This window comes from Physeter macrocephalus, chromosome 8, assembly GCF_002837175.3.
Source record: "Physeter macrocephalus isolate SW-GA chromosome 8, ASM283717v5, whole genome shotgun sequence".
Lineage (NCBI taxonomy): Eukaryota > Metazoa > Chordata > Mammalia > Artiodactyla > Physeteridae > Physeter > Physeter macrocephalus.
Genome location: NC_041221.1, coordinates 144,471,256 through 144,489,447, shown reverse-complemented (window position 1 = coordinate 144,489,447; position 18,192 = coordinate 144,471,256). Strand labels below are relative to the sequence as shown.

The following is an 18,192-nucleotide window of genomic DNA, read 5'->3' as shown; positions in this document are numbered from 1 at the left end:
CTGTCTCCTGGGCTTAGGTCCTCGGTATGTCTGCTGAATAAAACATAATTCTCAACTTTTAGGTTGTGCGGTTTTTTGTTTTTTTTCAGTCGACAGTTTCTATGGTAGTTCTATGTGGTAACTTTTTGAGGGACCACAAACTCTTTCTCAGCAGCTGCACCACCTTCCATCTCCACCAGTGATGCACAAGTCACTGGCATCCACTGACCACAACATGAGAAGAACCTGCTTGGGCATGAGGCCAATGCAGAGGCAATCCAGTGTAAGAGCAGAGAGAGAGAATTTCCCTATGGCAATTTGTTTAGCAGCTGGATCAAGTTGTACCTGCAGCTAATCCTACCAGTTGACTTTTCAGTTTTGCCAAGTTTTGCATTTCTCTTTTCTATCATGAGTGAGTTTGAATTTGGTTTCTGTCCCTCACAAATGAAAAAATCCTCAGTAACATACCATCTAAGCATCTCATTCAGTGGTGTGGCCTGCTTACCTTGTGCATGCTGCGGTCAAAATCGTCCTCCTCTCCTCCAGATGAGAACCTTCTGGCTCGGGGCACTGCCAAAAGACAGCTAGGATCAGCTCCCGCCCACGCTCCCCACTCTGCCTGCTCAGGCGAGAGGGCATAGGGGGGCAGTACAGCCTTGACAGGTGGGGGTTTCCTCTTGGCTCCACCACTTTCTAGCTGAGTGACCCCGCACAAGTGCATTTTGGTGAACTGCCTCCACCATGGGCCTCCCTATACTGAGGTGGCCAGCATCCCTTCCCATTCTTGGGCTGGAAAGTGCAGGTGAAGCTGACTGCCCAGACAGATCTAATAAACCTCAACGTTGGGACTTTTCCTGCCGCTGGTAGGAGAAAAAGCCCTCTTTCTGCCAAGGATGGGAGGTAAGCCTGGACCTGCCAGAACTCGTCTTCCCATGATAAGGACAGAATCAGCCTGAGACTGGAGCCACCCAGCCCACAGGACAGGTCAAGTCCTGATGATGTTCATCTACCTCTAGATCCAGCTATGCCTCAAAAACTTTTGGTCACATGACCCAGAAAATCCCTGTTTTGGCTTAAGCCTTTTGGAGGTGGTTTTTCTTTTTTCTTTTTTTGTTTCTTTGTGTGTGTGTGTGTGTGTGTGTGTGTGTGTGTGTGTGTGTGTGTGTGTGTGTGTGTGTGTGTGATTGAAATAGTCTCATCTAAGATTCCCGCTCTCCCCCCTCAGGCCTGTTGGGTCTGGTCTCTCTTGCCTGTGCAGCCTCTGAACACTCTCTCCCATGGGCACTGATCACTGTCCATTTTGGGTTATAGTTGTGCTTGTGTCTTATCCCCTTTCTAAAGTGGAGAATTCTTTGAGGGTGGCACAGGGTCATCTCTGAGCTCCCATGAAGCTTTGTTCAAAATGGACATTCATTACTAAAGGTATGTGTCGAATCAAAGTGGCACTTACTGACAACTCTTGCACATACTTAAAAGAAACAGCCTGGGATGTCTGATTAGGTGGGATAGCACCTTGAGGACCATTAGGACCCCTTGCCAGGGTGCCTGTGAGAGACTTCCATCTCCCAACATCCTCTCTTTTCCATTCTCTAAGCCATTTTCCACCTACAGCCAAAGTGGTCTCTTAAAAACACAAATCTGATCATGTCACCACTTTTAACAACTTCCTCCTATTTTGGATAAAGACCCAAATCCTGACCTCAACCCACAAGGCCCTGTGGGATCTGGCCTCTCATCCCCCACCCCCTCCCCTCCCTCTCTGAGCTCAAGGTTGAGCTGACAGCCATTCCTTTGCTCCAGTGGAGCCTACCCTCCCATCTTGGGTCTTTGCAGGTGCATTTCTACACTCTGCTGGCTTACCTGCTCCTCACCCTTCCTGTGGTAGCTGAGGCTCTGCATCTGAGCAGCTTCTGTCATCTTCCAGACTAGACAGCATGCCCCTAGCATCAGCTCTTCTACCTCCTGTACCTCACCTGCTGTACATCACCTCCCTCTCCATTTGGGGCCGATGTCTCATACACAAGGGCAAGGACCTGATCTGGTTTGCTTCCTAGTATCTCCCTAGGGCCCATGGCTGCCCTTAGTACCTGTTTGCTTAATGAACAAATGAACTGTCGTGTGCAGGAGTGGGCAACTGTCTGTGCCGGCCCTGTGTCCCTGGCGTAGGTGACGGGGCTCTGGTCCTGGCTCCCCTGTAAGGGGTGATACCTTTGGGGGACCCATGGTAGGTCCAGTACTCAGACTCCGCAGCATAGTAGGGGTCTGGCGAGTAGGCTGGACTGTACTTGGAGGCCTGACTGATGTCTTCACTTGTTTTGCTCTTGGTTGCTGTCGACAAATCACCTGCAAAGGACCCAAAGAGAGAGCTTCAGGGAGGCAGAATGTCCTAGAAGAGTGTCCTGGACATACTCTCCCTTGTCTCAGCCAGGCTCCAGCCCTGGGGAGTGAGGCCACGTCCAGGCCAGGGTCTGGGACATGGAGCATCGGAGCTGGAAAAGCACCGAGGCCAAGCCTCTCATTTTACGCTTGGGAATCTGAACACCAGAGAGGGGAAGGGTCTTGCTCAGACCACACAGCAAGTTAGACCAGAACTGGATCAGACCCAGATCAGCGCAGGGCTCCTTCTACCAATTCCACAGACTCTCCTAAGTGAACACTAAGGCCGTGGCTCCTTTAAGTAAGATTAGACAGGTCCCAGGTGAGTCCTTGCCCTTACTACGTTCCTCACCCTCTGGAAGCCAGCCTTGTTGTGGATTTGAGCCACATCTTGGGTGGGATTGCCAAGCAGGGCCTGCTGCATGTTGAGTCAGGTCACCTTTCTCCTCATGCTGAAATGACAAATCCTGCTTGGGGGAGACTAGATGGCCTGAGGGAAGGAGCACTGGCCGGGGAGTCAGTAACTCTGGGTTCTGGTTCCAGTTCTGCCACTTAACTCAGCTGTAACACTGGGCAAATCGTGCCCCTCTCCACCTGTTTCCTTGTCTGTATCAGAACTGGTCTGCTGGCTGAGATGTCATCCAGCTCTAAGCTTCCCCCTGAAGTCCACATCATGGGGGTGACCATCAAACCCACTGTAGGCACAAAACCTTCCAGGGCAATGACTACCACCCCCAAGACTGGCGAGAAGCTGACTAGGGCAGAGAGAGGGCTGGGGAAAGGAGATGGGGCCCCTGATCATTTCTCAGGAGGGAGAAGCTCTAGGGACAAGCCCTAGGCTCCGCGGAGCCAGAGCAGCAGAGGGTCCTGGGATGGCTCTCAGCCAGCCAGCAGCACTTGCTCCCAAAGCTTGCAAATCCTCTTTGATGGGGGTCCTGTGCAGCCCCTCCCACTCCAGCCGTTCTCATTCAGCCCTTTCATCCACCCTCTTATCTGCACAATCCACCTCCAGCCCAGACTCCTCCTGAGCCTGCTGTGCTGCTGCCCCTCAGGCCCACCTACAAAATCCCACACAGTCCTGAGGGGCTTGGGACCTGGGGGGCCTTTTCTGGATGTAAACTACCTTTGTCAGGGTTGGTGCCTTTCTGTGGCCACTGGGGGGTACATGGCGTGTCCTCCACAGCCACAGGTAGATGTGCACTGCTCAGGACTCACCTGGACCCCAGCCCAGTCCGCTCTGAAGTCGAGGATGTTTGTCTAAATTGTCAGATCGTAAGCACCCAGAGCCACTGTTTATACTTGTACCACCTCCTCCGTCAGCCCAGTGAGTTTAGATCCCAGTACAGGGTTGCTTCTGCCTGTCTCCGTGCTCGTCCAATTCTGTGTTCCCCCTGTGATCCCATAGGCACCCATAGGTACCTAAGGGTGATACAGGGTGGCAGCTGTGCCTCTGCATCCTCGGAGGAAGGGGTGTGCTCATTCAACTGAGTGCTTTTGCAAGAACGAACAGGTCTCAGTGGTGGCTCCCACAGGGAGCACAGGTAGGAATTGTGAATGGAACTGGTTACAGGGCAGATTCGTAGGGCAAACTCTTAGTATTCCTAAGTAAGGAAGTCTAGGGCACGGGAGGGGGCCAAGGTATCTGTTTTTTAAATAAATCTCTTGGGTGCAGTTGGCCCACAGACAGTTCTGTAAGAAACACTATATGGATGAATGAACGAAGGCACCCTCAGCTCCTTTCTCATCCGTGTCCCCTCTCCAGGCCTCCATCTACTCTCAGGACATGGTGACTGAGAACAGTTTAGAGCAGTGGTTCCCAAGCTGGGCTGGACGTTAGAATCACCTGGAGAAACTGTAACAAATAGAAAATTTGGATTCATTATGTCTGGGGTGGGCCCAGGAATCTGTATGCATTCCACATGATTCTAACGAACGTCCAAGTTTGAGTACCAGCGCCTTGGAGTGTCACTCTCCCAGGGCTACATGCATGTGACAAGGGTTTCCCTGACCATGGGCTTTAGGATAGCAGATAGCAGGGCAAGGCGGGTAGTGAGGAGATGGTGGGAAAGGATGCAGGGGATACAAGACCTTTCTTGCCGTTTTGAAATGACACCAACCCCCTCCCCAAGGCCAACTTGAGTGACTGGGGGGCAGCCGACAAGAAGGACCGAGTTGCAGCCTTGTATGTGTCCCTCTGGTGGCCCTACAGAGCCATCTGCACAGATGATTAACTGCCCCTCCCCTTGCCTGGCCAAGCCCTCTCTGCCCCTGACCATACCATGCCGTTTGTAGATCGGGGGCTTCCGGTAGATGTTACTTTCTCCAGCTGTGCCAGTCAGACCGGGAAGGGACAGCGGGGAGGAGAGAGAAAGACAGGAGAAAAGGAGACGGCCAGTTGGTCAGTGGGTCCCAGAAGAGAGACGTGGTTAGCAACTTCTCCCAAGGCTCCCCCACCTTTCCCCCAGTGGACTTCCTCTTCCAAAGGTGAGCTTCCAACCTCATCCCATCAGGTTCCAAGAAAGGTGAGGGGAAAGGAATGGACGGATTCAAATGGGGCTGAGGCAGGGGGGCTTGGGGCTTGGATGGTGGGCATGAAGGCATAAGGCAGGCGCGTGCTCAGCAAGACCCCATGCGGGAAGGTGCCCACCCAGCAGCCATGCCTCATTCCACGTGGGGGTCCCCAGAACCCTGCAGCCACAGTTAGCACTCTCACCCGCTCCTCCCCAGGAGGCTGGATGGGACCTTTCTGGGGCAACTGAGAAAGGTGTAGATGAAATGGCAAGACCAACTCTTGGGGAAAAGTGAGTGGGGAGTGAAAACCTGAGCTCAGAGTTGGGAGACTGGGGTCTAGGCTCGGCTCTGCTGTAGCTCAGGGTGAGACTGACTTTGTCCCAGGTCACCCAGCCCCTGCCTTCCTCTTACCGCCCATCACTTCCCCTCATGCTCACCACCTCCAGCCATGCTGGCCAGCTGCAGGCTCAGCGTTTCAGGGCCTTTGGACTTGCTGTTCCCTCTGCCCAGGATGTTTTTCCCTGGGATCTCTTTTGGCTTCAATGTCACCTCCTCCAAGAAGCCCTCCCTGACCACCTCACATAGCCCAGCCTCCCCCACGCCATCACTCTATCGCAGTGCCCTGTTTTATTATGTTTGGCACCTATATGTCCTGAAATTATCATTTTACTTATTTGTTTACTCATTTATTAGCTCTCTCCCCACATTAGAACTTAAACACCCTGAAGGATCTGGGCTGGTTTGAGCACAGTTGCACTTTCAGGACCCAGAACAGTGCCTGGCTGTCCAGAAGGAACAACACAGGCTCAAGGAAGCTAAGTAGCTGGTCTGAGGTCACAAGCTTATAAGCAGCAGAATCAAGGATTCAATCCCCAAAGCCCATGGCCTTCAGCACAGTTACTGCCATGTCCCATCACAGCCCTTGGACATTCGAGGCACTTCCCTGGGCTGCTTCCTGGTGGTCCTAATCAAGGCTGGTTCTGTCTAGGGAGTGGGCTAAGGCCAGTGGGCGTGTCGGAGCTGGAGGCCAGTTAGTGCGGGTGACTGGTTAGGGAGGGTCCCCAGCACCCGGTTTCTCCTCGGTGCCGGTGCAGGGCGCCCGGCGACCCCACAGAGCATGCACCCATGCCAGGAATTCTGGGCTGGCAGCCTACCTGGGATGTGAAAGTGCTTGGGAGCCTGGTAAGAGGTTGGAGTGGAGGACCTCACATCTAACTGGCTATGGTATGGAGAGCTCCGGCCACTCTCGGGCCCTGGAGCACGCAGGCAGTGGTCCCCAGAGAGAGCAGAGGCACAGAGAAAACAGGCATTAATGCAGTGGCGGTGGTTACGGCAGCAGCGAGGTGATGACAGCAGGGATGGGGGCTGTGCTCTCATGCACCGGGTCTGCAGAAACAGGCTTGGCCCTGTTGTCTTGCTTCACCCCAAAGTCAGATTTTGTGGGTTGTAAGAGTCAACAGCACTGAGCTTCAGGAAGGCGTCTTTGCTCCTCTTAGCTCCCCACCTGGGCCCCTCCCTTAATTGCTCTGCCTGCTTCATCCCTAACCTCAGGGTGGCCCTCAGGTGAAGGCCAGGACACTGCCCCATTTCTCATCCTCTGGTTCTGCCCTCTGGATGGGACAGGACAAAGGATGAGGATGGAGACGTTTTCTTCCAGCCAGGACGGCTGGGCTTCCTGCCACTCCCCTCCCCGCAGCAGCACACCACCCACCTTCCTGCTGCATCTCAGTACCATGTACCCCTCTTCTTCCCCTGCCAGTGGCATCTGCAGGGACTCAGTGAGGCCTGGGTGGCCAAGAGCCTCCAGAGGACCATGCTGTAATGGAGATAACCCAGGGAAGCCCCATGCTGTCTCAGCAGCTGGGGACATCTAGGCACTGTGTTGTCACCCCTGGCTCTTCCTGTCCCTTTGGGAGCTTCCCCCTTCCTTACCGGAGCGGTAATAGTGATGAGGAGAGCGAGAGAAGGTGGGGGACATGCCCTGCCGGCTGTAGGTGGGGGAGTCGATGTATCCTGGGCTAGAGGCCCGTCTCTGCCGGAGGTCCAGGTTCTCATAGATGTCCTGGGGGAGGAAGCAGGGCCATGAGCAAGATCTGCAATTAGGGGGGCCTATAGCCCAAGGGTCCAGCAGTCAGGAGGGGAAGTGACATGGAATCTGGGATCCCAGGGGCTGAAGCACGGTTTTGCCCTTCTGAATACAGAGACCCCCTCCCTGGGTTACATGCACAGCCCGAGGAAGGCTGCAGAGACTTTCCAGGGCCTTCACCCATCACTCACATGCCCTTGAATGGAACCTGTGGGTCAGACCCTAGAATCCTGGCCAAGGATCACAGAAGCATCAGGGAGGCCATCTCTGGGTAGAAAGGTTCACTCCCAGCCATCTCTACCCTTTAAGCCACTGCCACTTTCTTCAGGTCATGCTCCTAAGTCTCCCTGTCTCTGCTTGCACTGCGGGAGCACCTTCAGGGGCTTCAGTGGGTGGGGGGGAAATTGGGGGTCTGCTTGGTCAGCATAAAGGACACAATTATAGAAAAGGTCTCCTGGAACCAGTTTAATTACCTGGGAGTAAGGAGATAAGGTCCCCAGCGACTTGGAAGCGAAGTTTGAAGGCAGCCATGGAAGGAGTGAAAGGAGAGAGGAGGGCAAGAGGGAGGGACAGAGAGTGGTTACAAGAAGCAGAGAGAAGCCTGCAGCTGCCCCTTGTCCCCCACCCCAGAGAACAGCCTCAGCTTCCCTGAATATCAGCAGTGCTCAGCGGGTGGGAGGAAACCTTGAGACTATGCTCTTTTTACAAATGGAAAAAACCACAGCCCAGAGAGGGGATGAGATGGCTCGGGGCCCCTCAGGGAAGAAGCGGTAGGGTCTTCACCTGGGCCCAGGCTTCCCCACTGCAAGCCCAGGGCCGGTTCATGGCCCTTCCCTGTGCCTCTACCAGTTCATGCCCTTCTGTGGCTCATAAGGACAGGACACAGGACAGAGCTCCCAAATGCAAGGCCAAGCAAGGGCCAGGCTGATGCCATCAATGCAGGAGTTGGGCCGGTGGGGGGGGGCAAGCTGGGGGATGGAAGGCACAGCCTGCAGAGGGGATGGCGCTCAGCTCCAGGGCACCCGGCCCAGGCTGGACTGTCCATCCCATGCTAACACAGCTTCTTAAGTTTCCAAGACAAGGCAGAAGTGCAGACTCTTCCGTGAAATCTCCTAATGTTTAAATGTTGACAACTAATTTACATTTTAAAAAGACACTCTGTGAGTGAAACAAAACAAATCTGGGGGCTGGCTGTGGTCTATGGGCCCCAGTTTGCCATCTCTGGCTTCAGGAGAATCAGTTTCTACCAAACGCTTGGTCCCCTTTTCCTGGTCCATTTCAGAGGCCAGAACTTAGAGAATCTCAGCATTGGGCTCTTAAACCAAATGGAACCCCATTCTCCTTAGAGAGGAAGGGGATAGTGGTAAAGTACAGATGAGGCCGGGGCTCCTTCTGAAGCTCCAAATGATCTCAGCTCAGGGGCCTGGGGTGGGGGTGAGAAACCTCCTGGGATGTAAACTGCCAGGACCTCCAGGGTAACAGCCAGCCTGCTTTCTCCAGGAAACACTTTCTCTTGTCCAGCAACCATTTAATTATTTCAAAAGCCTTCCGATGTGGACTTTTTATAAGAGTGTCTCTTGCTCTGAGCACAGGGGCTTAAGGCCAGGGGCAGCACCCAGAGAACCTACCTAACTAGGGATTATAAACCTAAATGGCCACTGAGCACAGCTGGGGATGAGAGCCGTAGGCTATGTATAAAATCTCTCCACTGTAAGAGAAACAACAGCTCAGGTGATAAGTGGTCACAGGTTCTTGGCTTTTATGTTGGGGTTCTCAGAGAGTAGTGGGGAGCGGGGAGAACTGGGGAGCCCATGTCCTGCCTATAGAGGGAGCTGCTCCCCATCTCTAGGTGGTGGAAACACTGGTGTAGTGTTGCCAGCTCCGATTTTTCAAGAGAAGCCAGATTTTGGGTGAAATCACTTGATTTTTAAGTGTCGACTATAAATACCAGTTTAAAAGAGTCTGGGGGCCAGCCCTATGGAGGCTGAAGTCTCTGTGATGGAGGGGCCTGGGGACCCTGAGGGCCCTCCTCTCCTCCAATAGCCCCAGAGAGAGGGTGAGATGCCGTACCTCTCCATAGCCACACCTCTCCAGCATCTCGTCGGACGTGTATCTGGAATGAGGCTCGTAGGAAATGAGGTCGGGGCGTTGTACCTCGTAGATGGACTTAACCTTGGGGAGAGCTGCCAGGTCTTTGTAATTAAGGATCTCATTATCCACTTTAGCCTGAGGAAGAGGGAAATGGACAGGAAAGAAGCAGAAAGATAAGCGGCAAAGGGGAGAGGAAACAAAAGCCAGGCACAGAGGGGGATGAGCTTCTCCCGCTAGGATGGAAGACTCGCAGAATGTAAGAATAAGGTCATCCATTCCACCTGGGCTCACATTGACACCACATTGACAGAATGTGTGAGGTCCTGTGCTGTATAGGAATGATCTCCTCCAAATGTCAGGATGCCTCTGTGAAGTAAGTGTCAATATTATTCTTATTTTTTAGGACAAAAAATTTTTAAAATTTGTATGGAAACACAAAAGACCCCAAATAGCCAAAACAATTACGAGAAAGAAAAATGGAGCTGGAGGAATCAGGCTCCCTGACTTCAGACTATACTACAAAGCTATAGTCATCAAAACAGTATGGTACTGGCACAAAGACAGAAATATAGATCAATGGGACAGGAGAGAAATGCCAGAAATAAACCCACACACCTATGGTCAATTAATCTATTGACAAAGGAGGCAAGAATATACAATGGAGAAAAGACAGTCTCTTCAATGAGTGGTGCTGGGAAAACTGGACACCTACATGTAAAAGAATGAAATTCGAAAGAATCTAAATATACATTTCTCCAAAGAAGACATACAGGTGGCCAAAAAGCACATGAAAAGGTGCTCAACATCACTAATTATTAGAGAAACGTAAATCAAAACTATAATGAGGTATCACCTTATACCAGTCAGAAGGGCCATCATCAAAAAGTCTACAAACAATAAATGCTGGAAAAGGTGTGGAGAAAAGGGAACCCTCCTACACTGTTGGTGGGAATGTAAATTGGTACAGCCACTATGGAGAACAGTATGGAGGTTCCTCAGAAAACTAAAAATAGAACTACCATATGATCCAGCAATCCTACTCCTGAGCATATATCTGGAGAAAACCATAATTCAAAAAGATACATGCACCCCAATGTTCATAGCAGCACTATTTACAATAGCCAAGACATGGAAGCAACCTAAATGTCCGTCGACAGAGGAATGGATAAAGAAGACGTGGTACGTATATACAATGGAATTATTACTCAGCCATAAAAAAGAGTGAAATAATGCTATTTGCAGCAACATGGATGGACCTGGAGATTGTCATGCTGGGTGAAGTAAGTCAGACAGAGAAAGACAAATATCATATGAAATCACTTATATGTGGAATCTAGAAGGATGATACAGATGAATTTATCTGCAGAATAGAAACAGACTCACAGACTTTGAAAGCAGACTTATGGTTGCCAAGGGGGAAAGGTGGGAGCAGGAAGGAATAGACTGGGAGTTTGGGATTGACATATATACACTACCATACATGGAATGGACAGTCAACAGGGACCTGCTGTATAGCACAGGGAACTCTACTCAATATTCTGTAATAACCTATATGGGAAAAGAATCTGAAAAAGGATGGATATATGTGTATGTATAGCTAAGTCACTTTAGCTGACTTAGCTACAGTACACATGTACACCTGAAGCTGACACAACATTGTAAATCAACTATACTCCAACATAAAATAAAAAGTAAATTAAAAAAATATGATTCCTATTTTCCAGATGAGGAAATTGAGGCTCAAAAGATTCTGCAACTTGTACCACTTAGCCAGTAGGGCTGAATCCAGCCTTCCAAACCCCACACAGTGAGGGCATCTTCATTCACAGCATCCTTGAAGAAGATGATGAAGATTGTAAAGACAGAATTAATCATGGCAGTAAAACACTAGCTAACACTTGATGACCACTTATTAGGAACCAGACTCCATCCTAAGTCCCTTATATGGTTTAACTCCGTTAATCCATACAACCACCAACTCTAATAGCACATACTAATATTATCCTCATTTTTGCATAAGGAAACAGGCACAGAGAAATCAGTGAACTCGCCCAAGGTCACAGCTAATAAGTAGCTGTACCAGAATTCAAACCCAGGCAGTCTAGCCTGGGAGCCTGCCCCTTCCACTGGCCTCTCCTGGCTTCCCAGGATGGCGAGTTCACCGTCTTAGCAACTGGCAGAGGGCTGCACTCAGAGAGCTGCTCCTCGCATCGAACTGAAGCGAGCCTCGAACTACCACCTGCCTTGGCCTGAGTTTAACCCTCTAGAACCACAAGGACTTAGACAGCTTCCCCCGCTCGGGAGAGCTCCCATCTCATGGCTCCTGAAGCCACGTCCTTTCCACGTCTGCGTCCTCCAGCCATTCCCTCTGTTCCTGGTCACCCGGTTTCTGCTATGGTCAGTCAGGATCTGTCCCCCCAAACCACTGTGGCTTACAAGGTCCTGAGATGAGGTAGATTAAGAGAGACTCCAAGGAGACTGTATTATCCTATAATGTTCTCCCAGTGTCTGGGGGGCCAGGTAAGTCTCAGGGCCAAGACTGCCATAGAGAGAGCAACTTTCATAAAGACCTTCGGACTGTGGATGTTTTAAACACTTCCCAAGGCCCTTCCACTCCTTCATCCCCATCCCATCCCACTGCTGTCTGGGCTCCGTGCTGTTCATTGTCCGCTCACCCGAGACCCACTGCCCACTCCTCCTGGCCCTGGTCTGAGCTCTGAGGTCCCACGGACTGTGTCACAGGCTCCCTGGCTTTCAGCTGGGTTTGGCTAATGAGGGGCACCTGCAGGCTGAGGCTGAGTGGAGAGAGGGGCTGTGAACGTGTCTCCCTTGCACCAGCCCTGCCCGGCTGTGATGGACTTGGTTCCTGTCCCGGCTGCTCTGCCACAGCTGCAGCTCTGGCCAGCCCTTCCCTTTAGGCTTAGGGTGGTGACAGCCTCCTGCTGTTGCTGACTCTGGATGCCGCACTAGGTCTTGTGGGTCCCCTGACCCTGCCCCCAGTTCTGTACACACTCCCTCCACACTTAAACCCTTTGAGGTGTGCCATCTCATTCCTGCCAGAGACTGCCCAGGCCAGACACCCACAACTGTACCAATTTGGCGGGGTGTGGGTAGAGAGAACCTTATTAGGAGAGTCCACTTGCTGAATTAACTGTTGCCTTTTATCCTGGGATGTTAGATTTTGACCTTGAGAGCTCTTGGCATCTTACAAACTTGTCAATATTTATCTGGGCACTTTACTCCAAACCTCAAAAATACTAAATTTATATTTCTTCCTATACTTCCTTGTTTACTGGGTTATAAATGAGCCTTAGGTCTGGAGGCACAGTGATGGAACAGAGGCATCCTTACATAATTAGCCAGGAAGGAAGGAAGAGAACACATTGGGCTGGAGATGATTCTAGCAGTCAAGTGGGGAGTGGAGCAAAGTTTGAAAGAACCTGCCCCCTCCAGGTTCACTGATCATTCTATTTTAATACCAAACCTCCGTATTTATGAACACTGAACCAATACTGGATCTCTCTGCCTGTTACTAAATGTCCCCAAAGTGGGTGGATGGATTCTTCCCTGAATTTGGAAACCATGTGCGGAATGGTCTGACTTAAAACGTGGCTCACATGACAAGGGCACTCATTCCCCAGAGCAGCTGGAGGTGAGAGCAGGAGAATATGGGAGGGGAGACACAGGCCAATGCTGGGATATGCCAGGGGTAACTGGTCTCAGTGGATAAGCCCCCATTTGAAGGGCACAATGGCAGGTGTCTCCAGCTGCTGCTGTTCATCCGTAGCGGGGCTGCTTCTCACAGGGGCAACTCTACGAGCTTCCTCCAGAATGCCAGGGTGAACGTCATCTGGGCCTAACTTACTTCACAAAATTTAAGGCGGCTTCCCAGAAGCACAGGGAGGCCAGCTAGGGGGCAGTGGCATTCTATGCAGCTGTGTGTGTCTGAGCTCTCATATCCTGGTAACGCTCTTCCGGAGACACGCTCACTTTTGTCAGTAACCTTCTCACCCGGTAGGCCCTGAAACTAAGCTCATTAATCCTACTGTGGTCTGGCCCCATTCACAGCACCAGGGGAGCTATCATCTCTCTTGTTCTGGACTGGAATCTTCAATGAGGACAGCCTGTGATCAAAGTCTCTTATCTTTTGTGGGAGCCACATGCTGACCCATATTGAAGTTGCAGTCAATGATAACTCTTACGTCTTTTTTTTCACTTGAACAGAGGAAGAAAGGAAAGGAAATAGTCTCATCGATGGGCATTATCCAGGGATCAAGGACGAAACTGAATGGGGATCTGCAGTGAAATAATGATGAAGCAATGGTGGGCAGGGCCTACTCAGGGCTGGCTTGTTTGGGGACTGTCTCTAGAGCTTCTCATGAGGAGTGGGTTTCCTGCTCTGGACCACTTCCCTCATTTCTGGTCTTCCTGGCCCTTTGACATGAGAAAGGCTGCAAGAGGTCTGCTGACTGCCAGGCCCCTCCCCTGCTCACTGCAGTCCTCTCCGGCTCTGCCTTCCTCACCTCCGTTACCTAACTTCTGTTTATCTCTCAGGCGTGGGCTTAACTGTTTCTTCCTCAGGACTCTTCTCCCAACTGGTCCTAGACTGTCAGGTCCCTCTGTCTATCTGCAGCATCATCAGAGCACCCTGCACTTTTTCTTCCTAGCACTTATTAGAATGGCATCTGATTATCCACGGACTTATGGGGTCAATGTCATGAGGACAGGCATCAGGTGGGTGCAGCTCACCAGAGCCCAGCACTTAGCCCAGAGGAGACATTCAGGATGCATTCGCTTAATGAATGAATGAATAAATTACATATCCAAGGGACCTGTGAGGTCATCTGACTCAACTCTTGTTGGTTCTGCCACATCCCTGCAAATGAGGAGTGTCTCTGTGTTTGAATGCCTCTGGGGCTGGGAACTCAGACACATGCGCGTAGTTTGCTCCGTCCCTGGACTTCTCACATGGCTAGAAAGCTCTTCTTTATGTGTGCAAACCCTTTATAGTCATGTTTCCACATTCATATGGCTTCTTCCTCCTGTCTGCCTCTTTATCACATGCCACTATCTCCACATCAACATCCCACCCAAGACCCACTCCAAACACCACTCTGACCCAAATTTCACTTTGCCCTGGTCTCAAGGACTCATGGGGAAGAGGCACATCATATTGGTTTCAGAGCTTCTACTGAACTTGATGTTATCCCTGTAACTATTTACGAGGCTGTGGGTTCCGTGAGGGTCCATGTCTTCCCTGTCCCCGACTGCATCCTCAGGATCTAGCACGGAGTCTAGCACATGACGGGCACACACTAGATATCGGCTAGATGGAAACCTGACTGCTGTCTTTGGCTGTCCTTAGAGACTCTTTAATTAACAGGCCTGGGGATGAGCAAGGCTGTTCGGTGGCTGAAAAGTGATACATACGCAGATGACTCGGTTGGGTGACCCGATGCTAGATCCAGGGGGTGAGATGGAAGTTTCAGACGTCCGCCTATGCTGTGGGAGAGATGAAGACAGAGGGTGAGAGACTGCGTCTCTAACCTTGTGGGGAGCGGGGAGATGGGGCTGTAAGAACGCAGTTCTTCGGGGAACATTAGCAATACTGCTAAAAGCACTCTCTGGCTGTTTCTATACTGTCTCTTTATTTTCTGCCTTTTTAATCAATGTCTGACTGTGAATGAAACTGGAAATGCACAGGACTTTATGCTGTTGAACAGGATTTTTTTTTTTAACATATTTTTAACTGGCCTTTTAGATAGGAAGCTACTCATAAAACTCTTCATTTTGGCTTATCCCAGTCAATAAAGTATTTACTTTAAGTGAATAAAACTAGTTAGCATCATTCCTTAGCAGTTTGTTTATACAAAACATAAACATAGGTTAAACGTCATGTAATTGCACAATATACTGATTCTTTTTATAGTGTATCCATTGCAAAATGACATCAACCTAAGTGAGAAACTTAAAAAATCTTTCTCTGAACAATGGCAATGATGGACTAATGGCTCCTTTAACAGAACAGCACAATGTTTATCTTGCTGCATCTAAGAGCATGATGTGGTTAAAAAGTAAACAGATTGGAAATCAAGGACCACTGGTAAACTCTGCGATTTTAGGGATCTTGAATTCCTGATCTGTGAAATGCAGGGGCTGGTCTCAAGGACTGCTACATTCCCTTCCAGACCTCTCATCCTGCAATGTAAAGCATTCTAAGTTGGACTATATAGCACTGTTTCCCAAACTGTAGATTGCGAACTAGTGTGGCTCTGGGGAGATGAATTTTGGCAGAAAATTTGATAATACTGAGTCACAGAGTGAGAGAATAAAATGTAAAATTCTATTTCAGTCCTCTTGGTTAGATCAAGGAGGAAGTCTTAATTCGGTCCTAATACATTTCAATAACAATTGCTAATTCCACCTTCCACACCTCACCCCCCACTCCTTTTTTTTAAATAAAGAGAGTTCAGGTAACATGATTTAGCTAGAATTTCTAAGAGTTATTGTTACGAAATAGTTCATTTTCAATGAATTTATTTTAGGGTTAACCTTCTATTTATAAAAAATAATACTGGTTTTCCACTGGGTGATAAAAAGTTTTATTTTCAAATAAGTTTGATTAAGTAAAAAGTAGTGAGTTGATGTAAAGAAAAAAATGAAGCATATAATAATACCGGTGATACACAGATACAGCAAAAAGCATCGGGGTTGTAGAGGGATAACTGAAATTTGAGAAATGCCAACAAAGAGAAGGAAACTGTGGAAGAAAAGGACAATAAGGTTTTCTTATACCTTAAAAGGGAGAAGCCTTGGAAGAAACAGGGGAAAAAACTCACAGCTCAAAAAAAATATGCACCAGTAGACCAGCTCTTTCACAAATGAAACAGATGAGATGGCAAAGGGGATAATGTTTAACCAGCTGGTCAGAAACTGTACACATGTGTTTTTAGTTGAGATTCTAGCAGGTAACTTTAATAGCGTCCCAAGGGCCAAGTTGATATCTGGGGGCCAGAGTGTAGAGACACCTTGGAGATCATTGAGGGGTCCCCCAACACACAACCCAGGTCTCCCCTCCATGCCATCAAAGACTCAGGAGCTGTGCCCCACCCCTCCTGCAGTCCTTGGATCAAGAACCCAGATTCACAGGACTTCATAGTACTTGTCAGATCACAGTCATTCAGAGGGACACAGGACCTCAGCTGCTCTAGCGTGTGCCTGCGGACACTGGCTGTGCTTCTGCCTGGCTGCATTACTGTGGGCAAGTCACCGCCCTCTTTAAGGCCTTGGTTTTCTCACAAGCAAAGCAAAGATACAATTCCTAACCCACCTGCCCAATGGTGTTAAATCAAATCAGACGGTGGCTGTGAAGATGCCTTGCAAACTGTCCATTTCTGTGACAATTTTAACCACTGTTATTAATGACCTTCGGCTGGGGAAAAACCACGGCCTACGTGCCTCAGAGAGGTCACCATCTTGGTAAGTAATGGGAAGGGTATAGCCTCACCCCAGAAACACTAAAAACTCATATTCATACAGTGCTTTACCGTTTTCAAAGTGCTCTCACATCCAAGGTCTTAATCCCTTCAAAAACCCCATGAGGTGGATGTTACTATTAAGGAAATCCAAGGGTACAGGCACACATTTGAAAGTGTACACACTAAGGAATGACTCTCTAGTAAAGCACAGTGCCCCCAGCCTGTGTCTAGAAGTAGCTGGTTTGGTATCACCACCAGCTTGCTTACCTTTAACTTCTTCTCTGCCCGGGCTGCCTGTTTGCAGATGGGGTGCCAAACCTCAGAGCCTAAGGGGCCAGGAAAATAACAAAGCCTCAGACCTTTCACACCTACTAGAATTTGGGGTCTCTCCCCATCCTCCACCTCCATTTACTCCCCTGGCAGCGCATGTGCCCTGCACAGCAGCCAGGAGGACCCCCTGGTTTTCAGATATCTGCCGCCACATCGACTCAACCACCCATGCACTCTGCCTGTCCAAACCCTGCCCTTTCTCAAGGTCCACATCTCACATGACATCCTGTGACCCTTCTTACCTGCCAGCTGGGAGTGACTTCTCTCTCCTCTATGATCCATCGTTCTTCGTATCATTCCCAGCACATATGGCCTTAAAACATAGTAGCTTGTGGATTTATCACTCCCACTAAATTAAGAGCTCCTTCTGGGTGGGAGCTGAGCTTTCTTCATTGCTGGGTCTCCCATAGCATCCAGCACGGAGCTTTGCTCTCAGCAGAGGCCCCGTACATGTTTGTGGGGTGATTACATGAGTGGACGATTGGCAGTGAGTGACACAGAGCAGGTGGTCAATAAATATTTGTTGAATGAATGAATGGCAGTGGAGGTGAAATAAAGCGACACAGACTGCGGTGAGCTCCAGCCTTCCTTTCTCTTCAAAGCCTGAGGACAGTCTACCAGAGCTATCACATTTAGGGGGAGGGCGTGTCATGATGTATATTCCGCTTGAGAGCACTATCCTGACCTGCTAATTTCTCAGAGACTCCAGACTTTTCAAACTTAGCATATTCGGCTGCCCACATTCTATTGTGGATGGGGATCCAGCTGGCCAGCTCCAAATCGGAGAGGCCAATTTGGAAAGGCATGAGCAACAGGTGGCTGGTCACGTGCTGAGAAGCAGCCCCCAATAGTACACATTCCCCAAAGAAAGGACAGGTGTCCTGGATTAGAGGGAAAAATAGGAACATATTATCTCTCTGGTGCCAGTGCTCTTGTAATCAACCCTAAAAGGAAAGGAGCCAGCAAATGGCGAGATTCCTGAGCACCCAGATGGCATTTGTTTGTCTGACTTCGTTTTTAGAATATCTTTTCCATTATGGTGTGTGGCCTGGAACCCCTAGGACTGGATACTGGCTAAGTGACAGGGGGGTGGTGTAAGGTTGAACAATGAAGCCTAAAAACATGGTGGTGAGAGGAGGGGCCCAAAGTAAGGAGCCCTGCTGGGGCTCTGCTCCGTCCTAGTTTCTTCATCTGAATAACAATGAGGTGGACTTTGGATGGTCTTGGAGATTATATCTTAAAAATTCTAATTCTAGGGCCAGTTTTGTCACTTGTGGGATGGGGCTCTCTGATTCTTGTTTGCTGATGTTCTTGGGTGTTCCTAATTGGTTCTGTATGAGA

The 18,192-nt window shown here is 49.8% G+C and overlaps 1 protein-coding gene across 9 annotated transcripts in view; it reads right to left on the bottom strand.

The window, feature by feature from the left end:
* The window catches only part of ABLIM3 (actin binding LIM protein family member 3), a 188,576-nt gene that overhangs the window by 23,627 nt on the left and 146,757 nt on the right, over positions 1-18,192 (bottom strand). For 5 of the 9 annotated variants that reach the window (XR_008618141.1, XR_008618142.1, XM_055086832.1 and 2 more), the window contains 7 exons: positions 16,789-16,847; positions 14,474-14,545; positions 9,023-9,178; positions 6,799-6,928; positions 4,634-4,681; positions 2,188-2,322; positions 485-549 (listed from right to left, as the gene is read on the bottom strand). Coding sequence is in view for 7 of the 9 variants with exons in the window: in XM_055086832.1 (XP_054942807.1) it covers positions 485-549; positions 2,188-2,322; positions 4,634-4,681; positions 6,799-6,928; positions 9,023-9,178; positions 14,474-14,545; positions 16,789-16,847 (665 nt within the window). In the remaining 2 variants the exon portion in view is untranslated. Of the gene's footprint in view, positions 1-484; positions 550-2,187; positions 2,323-4,633; positions 4,682-6,020; positions 6,120-6,798; positions 6,929-7,425; positions 7,456-9,022; positions 9,179-14,473; positions 14,546-16,788; positions 16,848-18,192 lie in introns of all 9 variants that reach the window. The other 4 variants (XM_028493358.2, XM_055086833.1, XM_055086834.1 and 1 more) reach the window with 4 other exon arrangements.